Source organism: Solanum lycopersicum, chromosome 3 (genome assembly GCF_036512215.1).
Source record: "Solanum lycopersicum chromosome 3, SLM_r2.1".
Classification (NCBI taxonomy): Eukaryota; Viridiplantae; Streptophyta; class Magnoliopsida; order Solanales; family Solanaceae; genus Solanum; species Solanum lycopersicum.
In genome coordinates this window covers 58,719,845-58,738,243 of record NC_090802.1, presented here as the reverse complement: position 1 = coordinate 58,738,243, position 18,399 = coordinate 58,719,845, and the positions used below count along the sequence as shown (strand labels likewise).

The following is an 18,399-nucleotide window of genomic DNA, read 5'->3' as shown; positions in this document are numbered from 1 at the left end:
GAAAAGTCCCTAAAAAATACTTTCTCCTTCCTAATTTATGTGACTATATTTGATCGTAATTTTTTTTTATTTTTTGATTATTTTGAATTGTCAATTATTGTGTTTTATAATATTTTTTACGTAATATATATACATACATATATATATATTTCATTTCTCAAAAGTCAAACAATTTATTTTAAAAAACTTGAAAATTTCATACATAAATTTTTAATTAAATTTAACTATTTGACTTTTGAAAAACGAAAAGATTTGCGTTCGGAAAAAAATGAGGCATTAAAAGTGTGAAGTGGTCACTTTAAAAAAAAAAAAATCATCCATTCTTTTGTCAACATAAAACAGATTATAAATAGGGAAATTAACATGTTTAGTCCCTCAAATATCAATTGATCTTTATTTTGATTATAAGTCCAATTTTGGCGCGAATAAAAAAAGCTGTTCCCGCTACAATTTCGCTCAATCTCTGTTTTTGGCGGCGAAAAAATCCCTTCGTTTTCGCGTCTACTGTAAGATTCCGATCAAAAGCCATGAATTCCAGAGAGCTAACGCTGTTCTCAGCTGCCGCAGTGTTTGGTGCCTTTGCCTCTGCTATGACCATTCGCTTGTTTTTCAACCCGAAAAACCGTTCTGTTACTGGTCCAGATTCGGGAGTTAACGGTTTTCATCAAAGGAAGTCGTCGTCTTCTCGGAATCCATTTGATCCTTCAAAACGAAAAGGGTTTGTGGATTTAACTTTTACCGTTTTTCTTAGATCCTTAGTTAAGTATTTTGCTATGGTTTTGTAATTGTAGGTATTTGTCGTGGGATGATTACTTTATGGCGATTGCATTTTTATCTGCTGAAAGATCAAAGGATCCAAACAGGCAGGTACTACTATAATTTGTGAACCGAACCTATTTTAAGCATTTTCATGAATTTGGAGTTATTTGGATTCGAGTGGATGATTGGAATTACACGCCAACTGTTTGTTAAATTGTTGTATATTTCATGCTTAGTTGTTGTAATTATCGTATTGCGAAAAACTAATGTATACTTCGCTGAGTTCACTTTGTTAATTGACAGATCTATATATTATTAGAAGGATTCTTCCTAAATAGAAAAAAGAAGGAATGAACTATTTTCTAACACACAATAGAAACTACCAGTAGTCTTGAGATGATACACAAACTAAGGACTCTGAATTTAAAAGAAAAGCTACTGATTAGTTTGTCGTATTTATTGAGCCGTTTAGGTGAAACCAAAGTAGTTATCAGTGATTGTTACCTCTTTTAACCTCACATAAAAGGAGTTATCTAATAATTTGTGATGATCGGATTTTTGCCAATGGAATGAATGAAGCTGTTTAAAGACAGTTACATTTGTTCATGCTGCTCTCGTTCATTTGTATGATATTTCCACTTTTTACTGCTATAATGCTACTTTGAGGTTGACTTTCTTGATTGAGGTTTCACAAGCTCCCTTGGGACTAACCATTTTCTGGCTGTTTGGCAGGTTGGAGCATGTTTGGTGAGTCAAAATTATGTAATATTAGGTAAGATATATTTAAAGGAATCAAATATCTGTCTATTGAAAACTGAAAATGTTTCACATCATTAAGGTTCATTGTTCAAATCACATTTGATTAGGAAGAACCACATCAAGTCATCTAATTGTCTGTCGGAGTAGCTCAGAGATAGATGAACTAGTTTCATAAAAAAAAATCATCAAAAGATAGATGAACACATGTTCACATTCACTTAGGACCTCAATATTTGGTTATATTTCACTAATGATACTATTATTAATCATTTCTTGATTTGAGAACTCCGATGGTCCTATCACTTTACCATTATATTGGTTGAGTCATATGATTTCATACTGGTTCCAGAAAAAATGAAATGGAGATGGTTCTCTGAAATAGTAGGGAGGTTTAAAAAGCTTCATTCACTACTTAATACTCATGCAGTGCTTTCGTAGGAACTGCAAACATTTGCAAGACGCCAGTCTTCAGTCCCCTCTTAAGTTGCCCCTCTTAAGTTGCTTTAGTCTTTGCACATTAGTTAGTATTATTTAACATATGCTCTGTATCGTTTATATCACTTGACGTAGAATAGATGTGGCAGCATTGCCACACTTGGGGGTATATTGGTTAATTTCACACTTGAGATTCATATAGGATTTTTGATCTTTGACTCTCTGATTTGTTATCTTTTTCATATGGGTATTTATTATTTGATTTTTTCCCTGTACTACATGAATGTTTGATTAGGCTAATCACATAATTTCTAGAATACAAACATTTGGGCAACATATTTACTGCCAATTGACTATTAGATTCTATCTGATTGATGCTCTACTTTTAGCCAGGCATTGGATACAACGGGTTCCCACGTGGCTGTTCAGATGACAAGCTTCCCTGGGCAAAGGTTGTTTTTGTTCAAGGAGCATATATCTTTATTACTGTCACTGTTATTCTAATTAATTCCTAACATTTCAGAAATCTAAAAATGGGAATCCACTGGAGACAAAGTATCCGTAAGTAATAAGCTTCTCTGAGACATTTTATGTGTAATTTATGTCAGTAGACTACACAATGTTATTTTGTAGGTTGTAATTACCATACCAAACATACTATCTCAATTCAAGAAACAAGTTTCACTCAGTCTACATTTGATGACTCTACCTCATTTCAAGCTTACCAATTCTCTTGCAGTTATGTTTGTCATGCTGAAGTTAATGCCATCCTGAATACAAATCATGCATCTGCTGCAGGACAGGTTAGCTTGGGTCTTGACCTGTGCAGTATCGATCTAATGTCCTGTCACTCCTACTGCGAATTCTTTTTCTCTCTCTCTGAACAGCCTCTTTTCTTATTAAGTAATTGGAAATTATTTTATCTGGCCTGTGTTTTGCCCAGTATTATCTCACAGAATACGCCTTACCCTATTATGCAGAGGCTTTACGTGACAATGTTTCCTTGCAATGAATGCGCAAAGATTATCATTCAGGTAAGTCTGATCCTATTTGACCTCAAAATATCTAAGCATAGCAACATTTTTTACTATGGAAGATTGCTTCTGTTTGGGAGCTTAGGCTTTTTTTTATTTTATAAATTCAGTGTGACACACTAGCAGAAATTATGTGAAGAGAACAAAAAGAATTTGCATGAAGTGGAAAAACTTGCATCAGGATTTTGTGCTCATATTCCCTTAAATCAAAATAAATACAGATATAAGATGGCACGTTTGACACTTATCAATATATAATGTTTAATCATAAAAAGATTAATGAGAATTCTGGAATAAAAATAGCTATGAAAAGAATCTTTGGGTGTTCTCCAGTATATTTTTTTTGACTTCTATGCAGTATGCACTGGGAACTATATTTGTGATTGATTTTGCATCTCTGCATCATGCACCTTCTATTTTTGGTTTTCCACTAATTTATACTTCACAAATATCTGTATTTGCAGTCTGGTGTTTCAGAAGTTATTTATTTTGTGGAGAAGAGATTAGACGGTTCTGACACAGCGTATGTTGCTTCGCACAAACTTCTGTCATTGGCTGGCATTAAGGTAAGTAGATTTAGTGTCAACTCCTCTCCAAGAAATGTTGCTTACCAATGGAAAAAAAAAGAACTTATAATCCTTGGTGAAAAGGTTAGCAGCATGTATCAGTTATTTCAATTTGTGAACTTACTTAAATCCTGATTGTAGGTAAGGAGGCATCAGCCACAGATGAAAGAGATCTCTATCAATTTTGAAGAACTATAGACACTCCTCGACGACGTGCTCTTCTGTAGGCCTTAATGTATCTTATGGATCTCTCTTGGGTTAAAGATGAAAGATGGATGTAAATTAGTAATGCTGCTAAGAGGGTTGAGGACTCGCAACTCTTATACTATGATGGGTGTTCAATTATTGAGATGTGTACCAAATGTTTGTAACTGCTCACTTTAAGATGAAAAGCTGCCTTCACTGGTTAGTGTAAAGCTGATGAGTTAACTTCCCATTAAGCAAGTTTAACAGATGTTTTACTACAATTAAATTAGTTTTATGTCGATAAAAGTGTGGTAATACGTTGATGTGTATCCTATTCATTGGAAGTTTAAAACAGAAAAAACATACTTATTTCGGATACTCTCTGTGATGGCTCTGGTTTTAGCAATAGAGAATTTGCCTGCATTTTGCAGGATTTGGAATCCATTAATCTGCATTTTGCATTTTGCCTGAAACATTAATTTAACACCTTCAGGGATCCAAAATTGCTAGAACTGAGATGGTGACAATATTAAATTAACCTTTTAGTAATACAACATTAACTTAAATCTTTGTCAGTAAGTTGTTGCAATGTAGGACTAGTTCATCCCACATGCTGGGAATAGGAACACTAGGCATTAAAATTGCCGCCAAAATCCCAAATGTGTCAAGCTCACTTTAGGAAGCATAATTTTTCTCCAAAGCAAGGAAATTTTACACGAACATCATGCAACTTCGAGCAAGTTTTACTTTTCTCTATAGCAAGAATTTTTCTCTTTTTGTATTTTCAGTAATCTAATCAGCGTTAAGGGCTTCAAGTTGCCTTCTGAGCTCTTCAAGGTCATCCGCAGGACCAACAGTCTCTGTGAGAGGTGCTTTTGGGTAATCGTCAGCTACTGGAAGCTCATGAACAATACCTTCGGGAAGGACACCTGCAATTAAAACAGAAGTATAGATATCATAAGTATGATAGTTTCAGATGATTTCAGCCATTAGTTCATTCTCTTTCTCCTTTAAATTATAACCTAAAATACGATCCATCACATGAAGTATAGTTGTAGGAAGTAACTGTCACAATGATATCTGGAATATTTCCTTTTCCTAGTTGTCTTAATACAATTCTATGCAACTACTGATCTATTGTCTAATTATTTGTTACAATGCCACAAGTGGGCAACTAGAAGTCATTCTATATTGTGTAGAGAATTATTGAAGTCTTAATTGCTCAGTAAAAGCCAGGGAAATAGACATATACAAACAGTGACTGTTTGACTTCCACCTGTATAAACTAGAAATCCATCCAAAACACAAGGAAGAGAGAAACTGACCTAGTGTGATCTGGCATCATCGCAGAACAAGGAATTACATGCACTTTTTCAGCAAGCTTTATTAATTGGCAAGTATACTCTAAAGCTACACATGGCCTAGAGGGTATGTGTTGTGTTTTCTATGCATCTTATTATACTAGTGCATGACACTTGCAATTTCAGGCAGTTGACATACCTGTCCTAATCAGCAGCAGAACAAACTGTATTTTCCTTTTCCCTTATTTTCCTTCCAACTTCCATTCTCATGACTAGTTCTTTCACCTTCTAACTCTCCAAACTTAGTGTAATTTCATTCTATATCCCCTGCTTCTAAGTTTTAGCATTTTAGATGTCTAGATGAAAAATTATGGATATCATTAAGTTAGTCACATCTTGGAAAAAAGAAACTTTTGTATTGAGCAATATGGGCTTCATTTTTGAGTTATGAACTATGATCCATCCAAGAATTTTAAGTTAGCAGATTACTGTTTTTTTTTTTTTTTTGAAAAATAGCTAGGAGATAACTCGAACAAAAGAAAAATCTGTCTATCAGAGTTGACATTACCTGATTTTTTAACGTCAGAACCATCCACCTCTTCGTCATCTACAACGCTGAAAGATCACAAGGCAACAACAAAATCAATTACTTGAACAACAACAAGATGAATAAATGTTATAAGACACCATACTTAAACTAGAAACTCAAGAAAGTTGCTAAAGTGCTTTATACCAATATGAGGCATGCGAGAAAGTAGTTGTCTCTAAGCTTACCTTGTGTTTTTTGTTTTTAATTTGGATAAATTTTATGAAGATTACCTTATGTTCCATTCATTATCTGCATGAACAGGGTTTTCTGCAGGTGATAATGCTTCTATGTCCGCCTTTGCTTTAGCAGCAGCATCCCTAGTAGGCTTTGCAAGAATGTATTCCTTCTGCAAAGTAGAGATCACCATAAAATGTCAGAACTTCAATTGAATATCAAATAAAATGACCTCACTTGTAGGACCATGGACACTATACCTGTCGTTCCAAACAAGCAGCGTTTGAACATTGTGAGTTTGGCTTCATCTCCATTGTTGGAAAATAATCTTTGAGAGCATTGTACCCCTAGAATAAGCAACAAGAAAGAAACTATAAACATCAAAACTGTTGAGCTACACTTACTTTCTGTCTCACCTTGTCCTCCTTTTATAGGAGGCAAGTTCACTTCTGAACTTGACCAGTTATTTGTTGAGGATGAATAGACAATAAGGAGTTATTAAGAAAGTCCTTCGTACTTCAGAGGCTTGACGGAACTCAAGTCTTTGACTAAAAAAAAGTCCAAGAAAGAACTTAAGAGTGATTAACATTTTTTCACATCTACCCTACAGCCTTAGTGGGGGAGAAGGGGAGAGAGAGAGAGAGAGAGAGATGGCAAGCTTTACCAGATAGCGTGACACCTGTCCGAACTTTAACAAGTACTTCAATGTGTTTTGAACTAAAAGTCCAGCAACAACTCCCTATCAAAGACGGTTCAAATGTTAATTTACCAAATCGAATAATGAATTTGTAATACCGCTTCAATCAAATATAAACAAGATTCTAGTAGTTTTGCTGGAAGAAAAGTTCATATTATTCCTCAAAACAAAGCATAAACATGAGAAAAGCAACCAAATTAGCAGCAAATGTGGCTATAAAGAGAGAGAGAGAGAGAATAATTTTGAAGATGAGAAGAACCAAACTTCAACCACAATTTTCACTGGTTCTTTTTACAATTACAATTGCTTATCATTTAAAAGCCATTCACATGGTGATCTTCAGGCAGAGAACTTAGAATATGTCATGCATAAAATTAATAAGGAGAAAGGGAACAGACAAATAATTGAGGAATTAAGGTTTTTTCATACCATTGTAGTAGGTAGTGATGCAGCACAAACCCCTTCACGCTTTAGGGTTCGTTCATCAATTCCAGATGCTACTACCTAAAACCACAAGTATTCCGTTTCAGCAAATTATTTGGTTTACTTGAAAGCAATCTTAGTTGGAATTTATACAGAAAGCTGAAATTTGGAAGAACAAAGTAGTTCTGCATCATTTTTAGTTATGCCATTTAACTTTTATCAAACTTAAGTTTGTGATTGTTATTGAGGACTCTTTCACAAATCAAGGTCTCACTTCAACTAAAGATTGGTGATTCTTGATTGAAGCCATTAGGGAAAATTTCAATAACAGAACATACCAGAGGAGGCACACATGCAAAGCAGGCAGTTTCACCAGGAATCAGCAATTGTATGTGACCTGACACAGCATCTTCAGATACACCTATCAAATTCCATCAATGTCTAGTTTAATTCAGAGGTTCCTGACGCACATGAAAGACAAAAAATTAACATGAAACTCAGCCAGTTACCAGATTCCATCCATGTTTGGTTTAATTCATTGCAGGCCTGCATTGCGATGAATTACTTAGTGGGTTAATTTACCAAACAAACCAATAACCTAAATCCTAATATCAAGTAAACATGTTTTTATACAGATTAAAGAAATACTAGCGAAAAGAACAAGTTTGGAGATACTTTTGACAGAGGAATTAGGGGACATGAAAACACACTGGCAATTAATTAAAATTTTAGGTAGCAGATATTTGCTCACCTGATTTACCACCATCCTTGCTTCATAATTATCTACACAGCTCAAGACGAGGTCAACCCCACTACCACTCTTAGTTGGCTGGAATGATTTATTTGTAAGACTTGACATAAATGTGTCAAAACCTTCCACGGTTGTTATATTTAACGTGTAGCTCTGCAAAGACAATTCGGTTAAATGAGAATAAGAGGAAGATGGAGAAAACCCTAAGAAATTAAAGGACGCAGAAAAACAGACATATTATAGAGAAAAACTGAAAAAGTGTAGCACATGTCATTGCTGTCATTCACTAGTATCTACAGGAATGGAATGGAAAGAAGAAATAATTACTATAATTTTGTTTATAGCCTGAGCTTGGTTAAGGACTCCAAACAAACTTTCCTTTAAAACAAAAAGCCCTAACTGGCAAACTGAAAACAATCCTACCTCAAGCACAACATCAGGATTTATCTCTGAAAGAGTTTGTACAGCAGCATCTGTCTTTGTCATACCGACCTAGGAGTGACATTAGAATTGTATGGTAAAATGCCAAAGTGATAATTCTTTATAGCTGAAAAAATGGATACTAATTTAACATGTTAGGAAAATATAAAAAATCTTTGGCTCAATAAAACAAACTATCAATATAGAAATGTAATCACTCACTAGCTACTACACATATGCACAAGGGGATATGGAAATAAGAATATTTTCTAGAACACCTGCTCTGGGCGAAAAAATAGCCTATTCATATTAGCTAACTCCACTTTGTCATAATCATACAACAAAAGACGACCGATGCCACACCTTGTCAGCATCTCAGCAGCAACACTGCCAACACCACCTATGCCCTGTCATGAAGAAATTACAAAATTATGAGCATTTAAATATCAAGGACTAGCAGAAGCATTATACAGGAGTCCAAAGTAAAATATAGAGGACTCAAATACATGTTTAAAAGAGTGACGTCTAAATAATTATTCTGACAGCTTGATGGACATACTAAAGATTTTGCAGTTTCTAGGTCTTAACCAGGGCTCTAAGCCCTTTTAGGCACCAATATGCGTCCAGGTAAAATAAATCTTACAGATACCTTAAGTAAGTCCAGGAGCTTAACACTCAGATTGGCAGTCAGTATAGCAGATGTATGATGGAAATAAAAGACAGTTCCCTTTTTGTTGATAAGTCAAAATAAAAGATCTCAAGTGTAAAGCCAAAAAATTTAGACATTATTTTGCATACATCTAAGACCTTGACAGGAAATATTAAATTATATGAATCTCAGGTTCATAGCATTATTGGAAGTCATGACACATGTAAAACAACATTAGAGTACAAATCTTGTTCTATAACATTACAAATACAGAATTTAACACGAGGAAGATAAAATACATACAACAATGGCAACTGAGAACTCTCTTATTCTTTCATAGTTATTCACAATACCCATCCTCTGGAGTGCCATAAGCCTGCTATAGGGATTGCTATCAACAACTTCAGCACTCATGTCCTGCCACCATCACAATCAAGTAATTGGCTAAAGTTCTTAGTTAATTCCAATGAAAATATGGCATGACGACTATATACACTAACCTTGACTTTTGAACGGCGAGTAGTTCCTGACTTCTCAAGAGTAGCAATGTTTTCAGCATGCAAATGCATCTAGAAATACGACCAAAGAGAAGAATATTCAAAAACTCATGACGGGACATGCCAAAAAAAGATTAAAGGTTAATGGCATTTGAAAGATATGTTGATATTTTTAACAAATACTGCAGTAAATTTTTTTTAGAAAAATAATTGACGGTGTTTCTCCTCCTTATTGACGGTAGATCCAAAAGACCAAATTTCCCAGTTATGTTTCTACTTTAAAGTAACCATATTAAATTTTAAGGGACATCGAAAGGCAAATATATCCATTTCACATTAAAATACGAAGAGAACCTGAACAACTTCTATATAGTCAATGACATAAACCAAAGCCTATTTAGCATAAGACATTATTAAGGATATGAATTTGAATACATTTAATAAATACTTTTGAAACTAGTTGTGGTTCTGGATACCGAGAGAATGAAACTGCAATTCATAAAACAATAACTATGCCTCAATTCCGAAAACATGATGTCTAGATGAATCCTCACCAACCATAACTCACCATTTAAATTCATCTTAGGCCAAACAAAGAAGTACTCCATTAGAAATCCTAATTTTTTTACCTATTGAAACTGCAATGCGTAATGCAGATAATTTTAGACAAATCTAAAACAACTTTGACCTAGGCAGATATGATTACCTAAATTCTGAACATAATCAGCATTCAATCAATTGAACCCAAAATGAATTCTTCTACTCGACTGTAACAGATCCAGTTGAATTAGACCTAACATATTAGGAGATTGAAGAATTCGCAACACCATTGAACTTACCTTTTCGATTAGAGCAAGATGAGAAGGATCTGAGATTGATTTCTTGAGAGAATGGAGATCACTCAGCAATTCTTTGAGCGCCACCTCCATGATTCTTACCGATTTGACGACTTCTCTGGAACGTCAATTTGGGTATATTAGTGTAATCTTTGTAGTAATTGTAATAGCTTTTGTCAGTCAAGGTTTTGAAACCATAACTCATAAATCCCAATTAGAAATATGGAATTTCCTTTTATTTTATTTTTTATTATTTCTCTTCTTTGACTTTTTTTTCTTAAAGAAAATAAAGAAACTACACATTCCTCCCTATATGTTTTGACTTGTTAGACATACTTTAAATATTATTATTAGAAGAAAAAGAAAACATTATATTGTAAGTCAAAAATCCACTTATGTTTTTATTTAATTATTTTGTGTAACATTACTTTATAATGCGCAGCTAAATTCTGGGTCATCTAGTTTAAAAATTTAGTAGAAATTTGAGAATAAAATGAAAAAACCAAGAGAAATGCTGTAATAAATAATATACTTGAGAAAAAAATATAAGATATCAAACTTCCTATTCTCAAATATAATAATGTAATATATTTTACCAGAAAAAGTAAACCTTGTGTGCAAAAAATTCTCCAAGAAGAGGGATTAAGTTTTGGTGTAATAAAAAATTCCCATTCGTTTATTGTGCGAAATGAAAACACTGTCACTCTTGCCTTTCCAAAGCCTCTTGCTGTGTGAGTTGCCAAACTACACTGACTGATTCTTTCATGATCAAATCAATTCTGGGTTTAGCAGTTAAAAACACAATCAGCGTGACGCCGAAAAATGGAGAATCCACACTGAGATGGATGATGTGCTGAAGCCCTGGCAATAAAAAGGGCAATGCAAAGTTCAGAAATACAGTTTTCTTTGCTTCCCCCGATGCTGAGTACTGAGTAGTTAAAAGTTAAATCAGCAAGAGCTAAACAGTTGCAAAGAAGACATTTGTAGATGAATACAAACACTCCCCTGAAAATTAGTAGGGGGAAGAAGAACCCTTGCAGGTAAGTACTGCTAAGTAGGAACCAAGAACTTCCAATAAGATCAGAACAACGGATGCATAGACAACTGAATTCAATTTTGGGAAACTGAAGTTTCAATGTTACAAACATGGAGAAAATGACTACGAAAAACTATTAGGATCTGGGAGCCATCTCAAGGTTGGGCAGCCTCCAAGAGTTTTTCATATACTTGTCTAGCTGTCAAATCCTCCACCTGATGCAGCGGAAAAAAAAATCAGTGAGAAGTTGACTTAGAAATAACTATTAGTAATCTGCAGTTTTTAACAAGGATACTTCTCTAGACAAAATGCATCTTGTGCCATAATGGAAGGAACTAATACTATTTTTATGTGTCATCAAAGTGCAAGAATTGTGAATGAAAAGCTTTTCACTGATGAAATTGGTAGAAGTCCTTGCCAGGAAAGAACAAACAAACCACCCAAGCAATTTCCCTTGATTTTTTTTTAACTAATGTCTATGTACTTTGATGTTTCAACTTGTCCCTTCAAAATTGAAAAATTGGCCGGTGTAAGGCCAAGTTGATACAATTGGTACCGGCAGGTATACTCCTCGGCATGTGCTGCTTCTTGTCAGGCAGCTTACCAGGCACTATTCAAAGACAACATAATCTGACAAAGTGGTTCTTGGCAAAGCTTAGAATAGATAGCACTTCCTCAGATTTGGAAAAAGGTAATGCACCGCATGCGTCGATACATAATCACTAGAGTTTATTTATGATTACTAGCCAAGGTCGTACTTCCAACTGTGGAGTGTCCTCTTCCTGCTTTTAGACCAAAATGTGGATGAATACTATCTCGGCTATCTAGCATCACTGGATTTTGATTCTACAAATATTCTTCTGTGAAGCTTCTATTGAATTTGATATTCAGGTTAATATTACACCAAGCCTTAGAACTTAATCTCTATAGCCATAATATACATGCAAAAGATAGCAGGGAAGACGTATGCTCAGTGTCTCACAAGGAACAAGAGAACACATAAGAGTTCGTTTTTAAAATGGTATGTATTGTTGATGTCGAAATTAGCACTAGAGAATATCTACAGGTTATCCAGCCAAAGAGGAAACTGACCAAAATACTTAACAGAGAAAACAGTAGAATTGCGTATGGGGAAAACACACAGCTAAAGTTAGACGTGTCAATTTTGACTTACTACAAGAAGCTTTGATTTGCTATTCCATCCTCTTTGGAGAGTCATCTGAGATAATTTCAGACCCAGTACCTGCGTAAACAAAAAATCTTAGTGGTTCAGCGAATCAACCAGCGAAGTATCTAAATAATGAGCTCAAATATGAAAGTTTTTCCAAGAGGCAAAGGCAAAAATGTTCAGCATACTCGGCCCATGAATTCCAGAAGTTCATTATTAGCTTCCCCACGAGCTGCAGGTGCGGTTACAGTGACCCGAACATCATCTGCATTCACTCCTACAACAATATAAATGTCAAATAAGCGAGACATCAACATCAAGGCCAAAATAGATAAGTTAACAGTACAACCGCTAAATTTTTCAGCTTTTACAATTAGCAGAAGAGTAGGAATTATTATTATTAATCATCTGCAGAATTGTTCAGGTGGACAAATCATTTCCCAACACTGAAGAAATTGAAGCAAATGAGAGTGTCTAACTTCCAAAAATCATTGAAGGATTATTTACTTGTAATTGCTGACCGCTGGGCACGGTCCTCGACTTCTATCGCCACTTGCACAAGGCCACCTTCTAACTGTGATATACATGGTGGTACAGGAGCATCCTTCATAAAACAAGAAAATATTAATTCCTAAAGATATATATGTATCTGGAAGAACATGTATATAATTTGACAAGTAAGAAAAATAAGGAATTTTCTGTGTTCGAATAAAGCATAAGATTTTTTTACATGATCTTACAAACAAGCAAGGGACAGAGAATACAGAAAGATTAACAAGCTAATGCAGAAAAGAAGTGTAAAAAAGCAGACAACAATCATATTTATGGCTTGCTACAAATACAGAAAATATGTAGGCATAACTATATAATGCAGCCAGAAAGTGAATAACAGCAAAATCATTAGGATATAATACCTGTGGATTTGTCTCAGCCGCAATAGTGCTAAGTGCCCCATCAACTACATATATGAAAGAGGCAGTCTCCAGATCTTCTTCTGCCCGATAGCAGACAAACAGGCCACATCCCTTACAGGACATCCGAAACTGTTTCTCCATTTTCCCTTCACCACTATAAAGCAAAAGCAAAAGGTTTCAAAAGAATGTTCCATATTAAATTGTTACTCATATCAGTCATCAATAATAAAGTTCTTTTCCACTGAAGCAAGAGACATGAACTAAAGATCTCTACGTTAACGAGCAGCTGCAAAAGGCCAACCGACAAAGTACATCACAAAGACAGAAAGTAATTAAGTCCACGTTCAGTTCAGTTTTTCCTACTGACATTTGACTGTATTTTACTCACCATCTTTGTGGTTCCCCAATGGTAATAATATTTTGGTCTGCATGTTATCCATGTTCATTCCATATATGTATTCCAGTAATAATTTAGATATACCTATTTTAAACTCTTCTGATGATGTCATTCCACTGTAGGTCAAGTTTATTACTGCAAGGATTACATGAGCTTCATTTTAACTCTTAGAATCTAGCAACGCTTCCCTTACAAACAGAGCAAGGTATTCCATTTTAAACTGAAACACCTTGTAATCTTGACGTGTAATTTCGTACATTCTTCTACAGATGATTGCATATACTTTTAATGGAAGCAACATCAATATACTAAAGTTTACAGGAGCAGAAAGATTACCGCTTTAGAAGAACTTTCCCCGCATCATCTACACTCAGTCTTGCGAGATACTTTTTTTTATCCAATACATATGCCTTGTCGGTTTTCCTTTTTGGCATTTTCTGCAATTGATTATCTACAACCATACTTTAGCAAGGAGAATGCCCTGTAATTGGCAGTAACCCCATAATATATAACAACAACATACCCAGTGTAATCCAACGGGCCACAAGTGGGGTCTGAGCAGGGTAGGATGTATACAGACCTTACCCTTGCCTTTGTGGGATAAAGAGGCGGTTCCCGAAAGACCCTCGGCTCAAATGAGAAGAGAAGAGAAAAATGCCATAATATAGTAAAAGTAACAATAAATCCTCTCTCATTCTTAATATAATCATAAGGAAGTTTTTCTCCATCATGCCAATAACAAGAAAAAAATTATACACCACCTAATCACATCTAATCCGCGCACAAGAAGCAAAAGACGACAAACCATTAGACGTCGAAATTTGAAGAAACGGATAATACTGGAAACTAGAAATTCTCAACGTTCAACGTAGCATGTATCACATTCCATCATATAACCAATTACTAGTTACTACTATAAACATAATGACTCAATAGTTCAGAAGAACTTCTCTAAATCACTTCCAGACCATAGTTGACTCTCCAAACTTTTCAGATTTTAGCATAATTCAACTAGTTCCTTCACACCAATTATCATAAACCTCAACATCCCACCTCATCTCTAGAAGTAAAACTTTCAACAATAAAAAAAATGCGATTTACATAGTACTGTAAACTGAAAATTCAACAAATATAACAAATAACCAACCAAATTAACGCTCATTCGTTTTAAGTACAGTGCGAGTAAATTTGTTTACAGAATAGAGAGAAAAAGGTGAGAGTACGAACCGGAGATGAGGACATGAGAACTGCAGTGCTTGCAGTAATACACGAAGAGATCGGAGTTGGTACCGTCGGTAACTGCGTCTTCGCTAGAGTATGTGTGCGTTGTCCTCTTCGGCATCTTTCCCCTAAAACTCTCGCAAGTACACCGCCGGAGAAGGATGAAGATTTTATTATTTTTTCTCTTTTTTTCGTTCTCTTTCAGCTCGATTGGATATTCCCAGTAAATTCTACTTTTGCCCTTGTCTTTTTCTTATTTGGACAGTTTGCCTCCAACTTCACTGTAAAAACTCAAATGTGACCCCATAATTTTTCGAAATGAAAGATGTTCTCGGATTCTCTATTTTATTTTATTTACTTGTTCATTTTAATAAATTGAGGGATTTTTATTATTTTTCTTCTATACTACTCAAAACATAATTAGTCAAATTGAGAACTTTGCATATAACTTAACAAAGGTTATTTAATAAAAAAAATTTAAAGATTGTGTCACGTCAATATGAATCAAATAATATAAAACAAAAAAAGTAATAGATTATCTTATTGATATTTAATTTTACGTTGTATACAATAATATGAACAAAAATCTTGTGCATTTGCCTAAGAAAGTAATGTAGGTGTGAAATTCTACATTATTAACACAATGTTTCAATTCTCATTATCGTTTTCCTTCTCTTTTTTAATGCGGGACATAATGTGAGAAAAAATATAATGTTAACGAAAATTTGGAGTGCTCAATATTGTATATTTTTATCTACGACAATATTTTAAAAAAAGACATGCGATTTAAACTCTCAAATTTAAGGGCCTCATTTTTAATAATAATAGGCTATGTTATTATTATTTTTAACAAATATTGAATATTATTTGTAGAAAACAGTAACTTTTCATGAAAAATGAAGGAATTATAGAAGAAATTTAACATGTTTAAAGTATATCTCATTAATATAATTTTAAAAGAATTTGATCATATTATCAATTGAAAACTAGAAGAAAATAATTATATAAACATTATCAACAATTTAGGTGTAAGACCCATACATTTTCTTTAAGCCATTAATATATTTGAGTTGCCGCTTTAGATATTAATTCCTCGTACGAACTACCGTTAAATTTTCTAGTACTTTCTAATTTAGATTCAATATTTTTCTATTGTTTTCCCTTTGTTTTCATGTTTCCAGGCCTAGTTACATTAAATTCACAATAGACTATCATTTGATTTTGATTTTTGAGTATTGAAAATGTTAAGAACATTATTTACAATATGCATAGTAACATCAAATGATTTTGAGATTTTTTAAAATGATTAACACTGCTCAATTAGTAACATCATTACATTCCTCATATAACTTTCAAATTTTAAAAAATGATATTTCCTATCCGAACTATTGATTTAATGTGTATTCGTTCACTACCACTTTATAATAAACAACTCGAATTAACATCTTGAGCTTTTTTCATCACTTCAACGTCATCAAGTAATTCATAGTTAAGTAACAATAAAGACTCTTGTAACTGTCGATTTGGGGTGATCACATTGTTACTTTAATACAACAACATAGACAGTATAATCACACAAGTAGAGTTAGGTAGTAAATATGGCGATGTATGATAATAATAATAAAATGAAAACAACAGATAGCAAGATGTAGAATAAGCACAACAACAAATGTAGTAATACAAATTGAATGAACAATGACAAACATCACAACAACAAAAAAAACCAGACTAGTGTCTTTGAAGAGAAATGTCATCTCCGCTTTGAACCAAGAAAATTTTTACGTTAAAATAACAATTAAGATGAAACAGGGTCATGTCAGGAACGGAACTGAGGAACAACTCCCCAATATAGAGCTTTAGACAATCGGTAAAATCACAAATGAAAAAAAAGCAAGATACAATAAACCTTTTTTAGAGCAGCAAAGATACACTAGAGCTTTCCCAAGATACTTTCTTCCCTACATAACCAGTGATTATTGACAACTCAATCAAAAAGGCAGCTAGAATCCGCACATCAATATTTACTAGAAGATTATTGCATTTGAAATCAAGTTATTAAGTGCCCCCGCCTCATCTTCTTCTTCAATTATCAGAAACGAAGCACAAATATAACAGCCATTAGCCCCCATACAAATCATAAACCAGCAATCTCGCCTCTTGTGATGAACCTCATTTCTAGTCCCCTCCTAGAGTAACAAAGGGCAAAAATCGACTCAAAAGAAATCCAGTAGACACCGTGCCTAATGCAGAAGATCTCTACATGCCTATTTCCTTCAGAAGAAAGACCTACCCTGGACCCGGAAACAAGAGAATACCTCCATCCAAGATACATGACACCTCCCTTTTATCTCTTCGGAAGTATTTCCACAAAGATACAAACCATGAACATAAGATAGATAGCATGAAAAGATTACCCCTTGCATCACATAACAATATTTTTTAGAACTTCAAATATAATTTACTTGCAGCATGAAATACATCTATAACAGTTGAAACTTTCGGAGAATATGATTTGCACTAATGTCAATGCAAAGCTCAGGTTGGAAAAAAGAAGAAGTGGATTATGTGTCATTATCATGCAAGATATATAGTCTTCTAAAGAATGGTGAATGCTCTAACGGTGCAATTTGATTCTGATAGCAGTTTCATGGGGAAAAAAAGAAAATCGGTAATTGCAGTGGAAGCTAAGAAATGCTTACAGCTAGCTACCACTCAACCAGCATTACCATAAAAAGGAAGATTGAATACCAACTAGAGCTGAGAACTCGAAGTTGACCAAGTCCCAACAGAAGTCAGACTAAAGCAAAATCCTAGCTGTTTCTCATCAAAGGGAAGGGAAAGCTACTATTATATGTCAAACTGTCGGAAGTGTCAAAGATCCCTTAAACTTTCTTTCATAACTTCTGCATCTTTTTGATGCCATCAAAGGAATCTACTGCTTCATCAAAACCTTCCCTTTTGGAGGTAGATTGACATTATGAACATGTTCTTGGATGGCAATCCACACTATCTAATGTCATTATTTTCCGTTTCATCAGAAGTGGAGGAACAATAGAATGATTCCTTTCCGGGAAGGAGGCAACAAAAAGATAAGACATGGACTATATTGATAAACAGTAAAAAGAGATGACAGCATGGTGAAGAAAACAACGAAAAAGGAAGAAAAAATCAGTTGATGCCTTAGTGATTGATTACAAAATGGCTGGGTGTATTATCCTTCACGAGGAATTGTGAAGATTGGGAAATAAAATGACTGAACATCAAAAAAGATCCAACTCGATAAAATGGAGGTATCAGAAAGATGGAGAGCACTCTGTAAAATCTGGCTATAACTTCATTTACCACTAGGGTGTAGAACAAGCAGCTTCACAATAAATGTTGGGAACTTAAAAGGGCACACCAAGGATATAATTATGATAAAGATGACTTGTAGAACAGACACACGAACAGTGATTACTCCAACTGAGCGGCATGAAAACAAATTAGAAACCTCTAGGACGAGTTATAAGATGAAATTAGGACTGAAAGATTACAATATGGCAGATTGAAGGAAATCTCTAGGAAGAGTTTCAAGATGAAATTAGGAC

At 34.3% G+C, this 18,399-nt stretch overlaps 3 protein-coding genes across 5 annotated transcripts; 1 reads left to right on the top strand and 2 right to left on the bottom strand.

Moving 5' to 3' along the window:
• The first annotated feature begins 363 nt into the window (after nucleotides 1-363).
• Nucleotides 364-4,109, top strand: LOC101262504 (uncharacterized). Its single transcript, XM_004236281.5, has 9 exons — nucleotides 364-718; nucleotides 792-867; nucleotides 1,492-1,531; nucleotides 2,347-2,405; nucleotides 2,477-2,514; nucleotides 2,693-2,756; nucleotides 2,934-2,987; nucleotides 3,452-3,553; nucleotides 3,695-4,109. Exons 1-9 carry the CDS (start codon nucleotides 528-530, stop codon nucleotides 3,749-3,751), a joined length of 681 nt encoding a protein of 226 aa, XP_004236329.2. The 5' UTR covers nucleotides 364-527; the 3' UTR covers nucleotides 3,752-4,109.
• Nucleotides 4,110-4,268: 159 nt separating this feature from the next.
• Nucleotides 4,269-10,419, bottom strand: LOC101261907 (ubiquitin-like modifier-activating enzyme 5). Its single transcript, XM_004236279.3, has 14 exons — nucleotides 10,080-10,419; nucleotides 9,244-9,312; nucleotides 9,047-9,160; nucleotides 8,373-8,501; nucleotides 8,098-8,166; nucleotides 7,675-7,827; nucleotides 7,433-7,469; nucleotides 7,262-7,344; nucleotides 6,930-7,004; nucleotides 6,468-6,542; nucleotides 6,064-6,150; nucleotides 5,860-5,975; nucleotides 5,609-5,655; nucleotides 4,269-4,668 (listed from the first exon to the last, which is right to left on the bottom strand). Exons 1-14 carry the CDS (start codon nucleotides 10,167-10,169, stop codon nucleotides 4,532-4,534), a joined length of 1,281 nt encoding a protein of 426 aa, XP_004236327.2. The 5' UTR covers nucleotides 10,170-10,419; the 3' UTR covers nucleotides 4,269-4,531.
• A 732-nt stretch (nucleotides 10,420-11,151) lies between these two features.
• Nucleotides 11,152-15,029, bottom strand: LOC101262801 (UPF0235 protein At5g63440). 3 transcript variants are annotated; one of them, XM_004236282.5, is made up of 7 exons: nucleotides 14,819-15,029; nucleotides 13,928-14,042; nucleotides 13,195-13,348; nucleotides 12,788-12,884; nucleotides 12,469-12,557; nucleotides 12,287-12,355; nucleotides 11,152-11,327 (listed from the first exon to the last, which is right to left on the bottom strand). In XM_004236282.5, exons 1-7 carry the CDS (start codon nucleotides 14,931-14,933, stop codon nucleotides 11,268-11,270), a joined length of 699 nt encoding a protein of 232 aa, XP_004236330.1. In that variant the 5' UTR covers nucleotides 14,934-15,029; the 3' UTR covers nucleotides 11,152-11,267. The 3 variants fall into 3 exon arrangements, with proteins under 3 accessions (XP_004236330.1, XP_069151328.1, XP_010319055.2); XM_069295227.1 differs by having other exon boundaries at nucleotides 14,115-15,020; XM_010320753.4 differs by having other exon boundaries at nucleotides 13,928-14,028; nucleotides 14,115-15,020.
• Nucleotides 15,030-18,399: the final 3,370 nt, after the last annotated feature.

Bases quoted from the DNA above. Each gene is read 5' to 3' on its own strand.
- LOC101261907 (XM_004236279.3), bottom strand. From the start codon at position 10,169: ATGGAGGTGGCGCTCAAAGAATTGCTGAGTGATCTCCATTCTCTCAAG. The intron at 9,161-9,243 runs GTTAGTGTATAT...TGATGGTGGCAG, and splicing joins CTCGCCGTTCAAAAGTCAAG to GACATGAGTGCTGAAGTTGT. The intron at 5,976-6,063 runs GTATAGTGTCCA...TCTACTTTGCAG, and splicing joins CTGCTTGTTTGGAACGACAG to AAGGAATACATTCTTGCAAA.
- LOC101262504 (XM_004236281.5), top strand. From the start codon at position 528: ATGAATTCCAGAGAGCTAACGCTGTTCTCAGCTGCCGCAGTGTTTGGT. The intron at 2,515-2,692 runs GTAAGTAATAAG...ATTCTCTTGCAG, and splicing joins CCACTGGAGACAAAGTATCC to TTATGTTTGTCATGCTGAAG. The intron at 2,988-3,451 runs GTAAGTCTGATC...CTGTATTTGCAG, and splicing joins GCGCAAAGATTATCATTCAG to TCTGGTGTTTCAGAAGTTAT.
- LOC101262801 (XM_004236282.5), bottom strand. From the start codon at position 14,933: ATGCCGAAGAGGACAACGCACACATACTCTAGCGAAGACGCAGTTACC. The intron at 13,349-13,927 runs GTAATCTTTCTG...TTTGCTTTATAG, and splicing joins GGGAAAGTTCTTCTAAAGCG to TGGTGAAGGGAAAATGGAGA. The intron at 12,885-13,194 runs GTATTATATCCT...TGTTTTATGAAG, and splicing joins CGGCTGAGACAAATCCACAG to GATGCTCCTGTACCACCATG.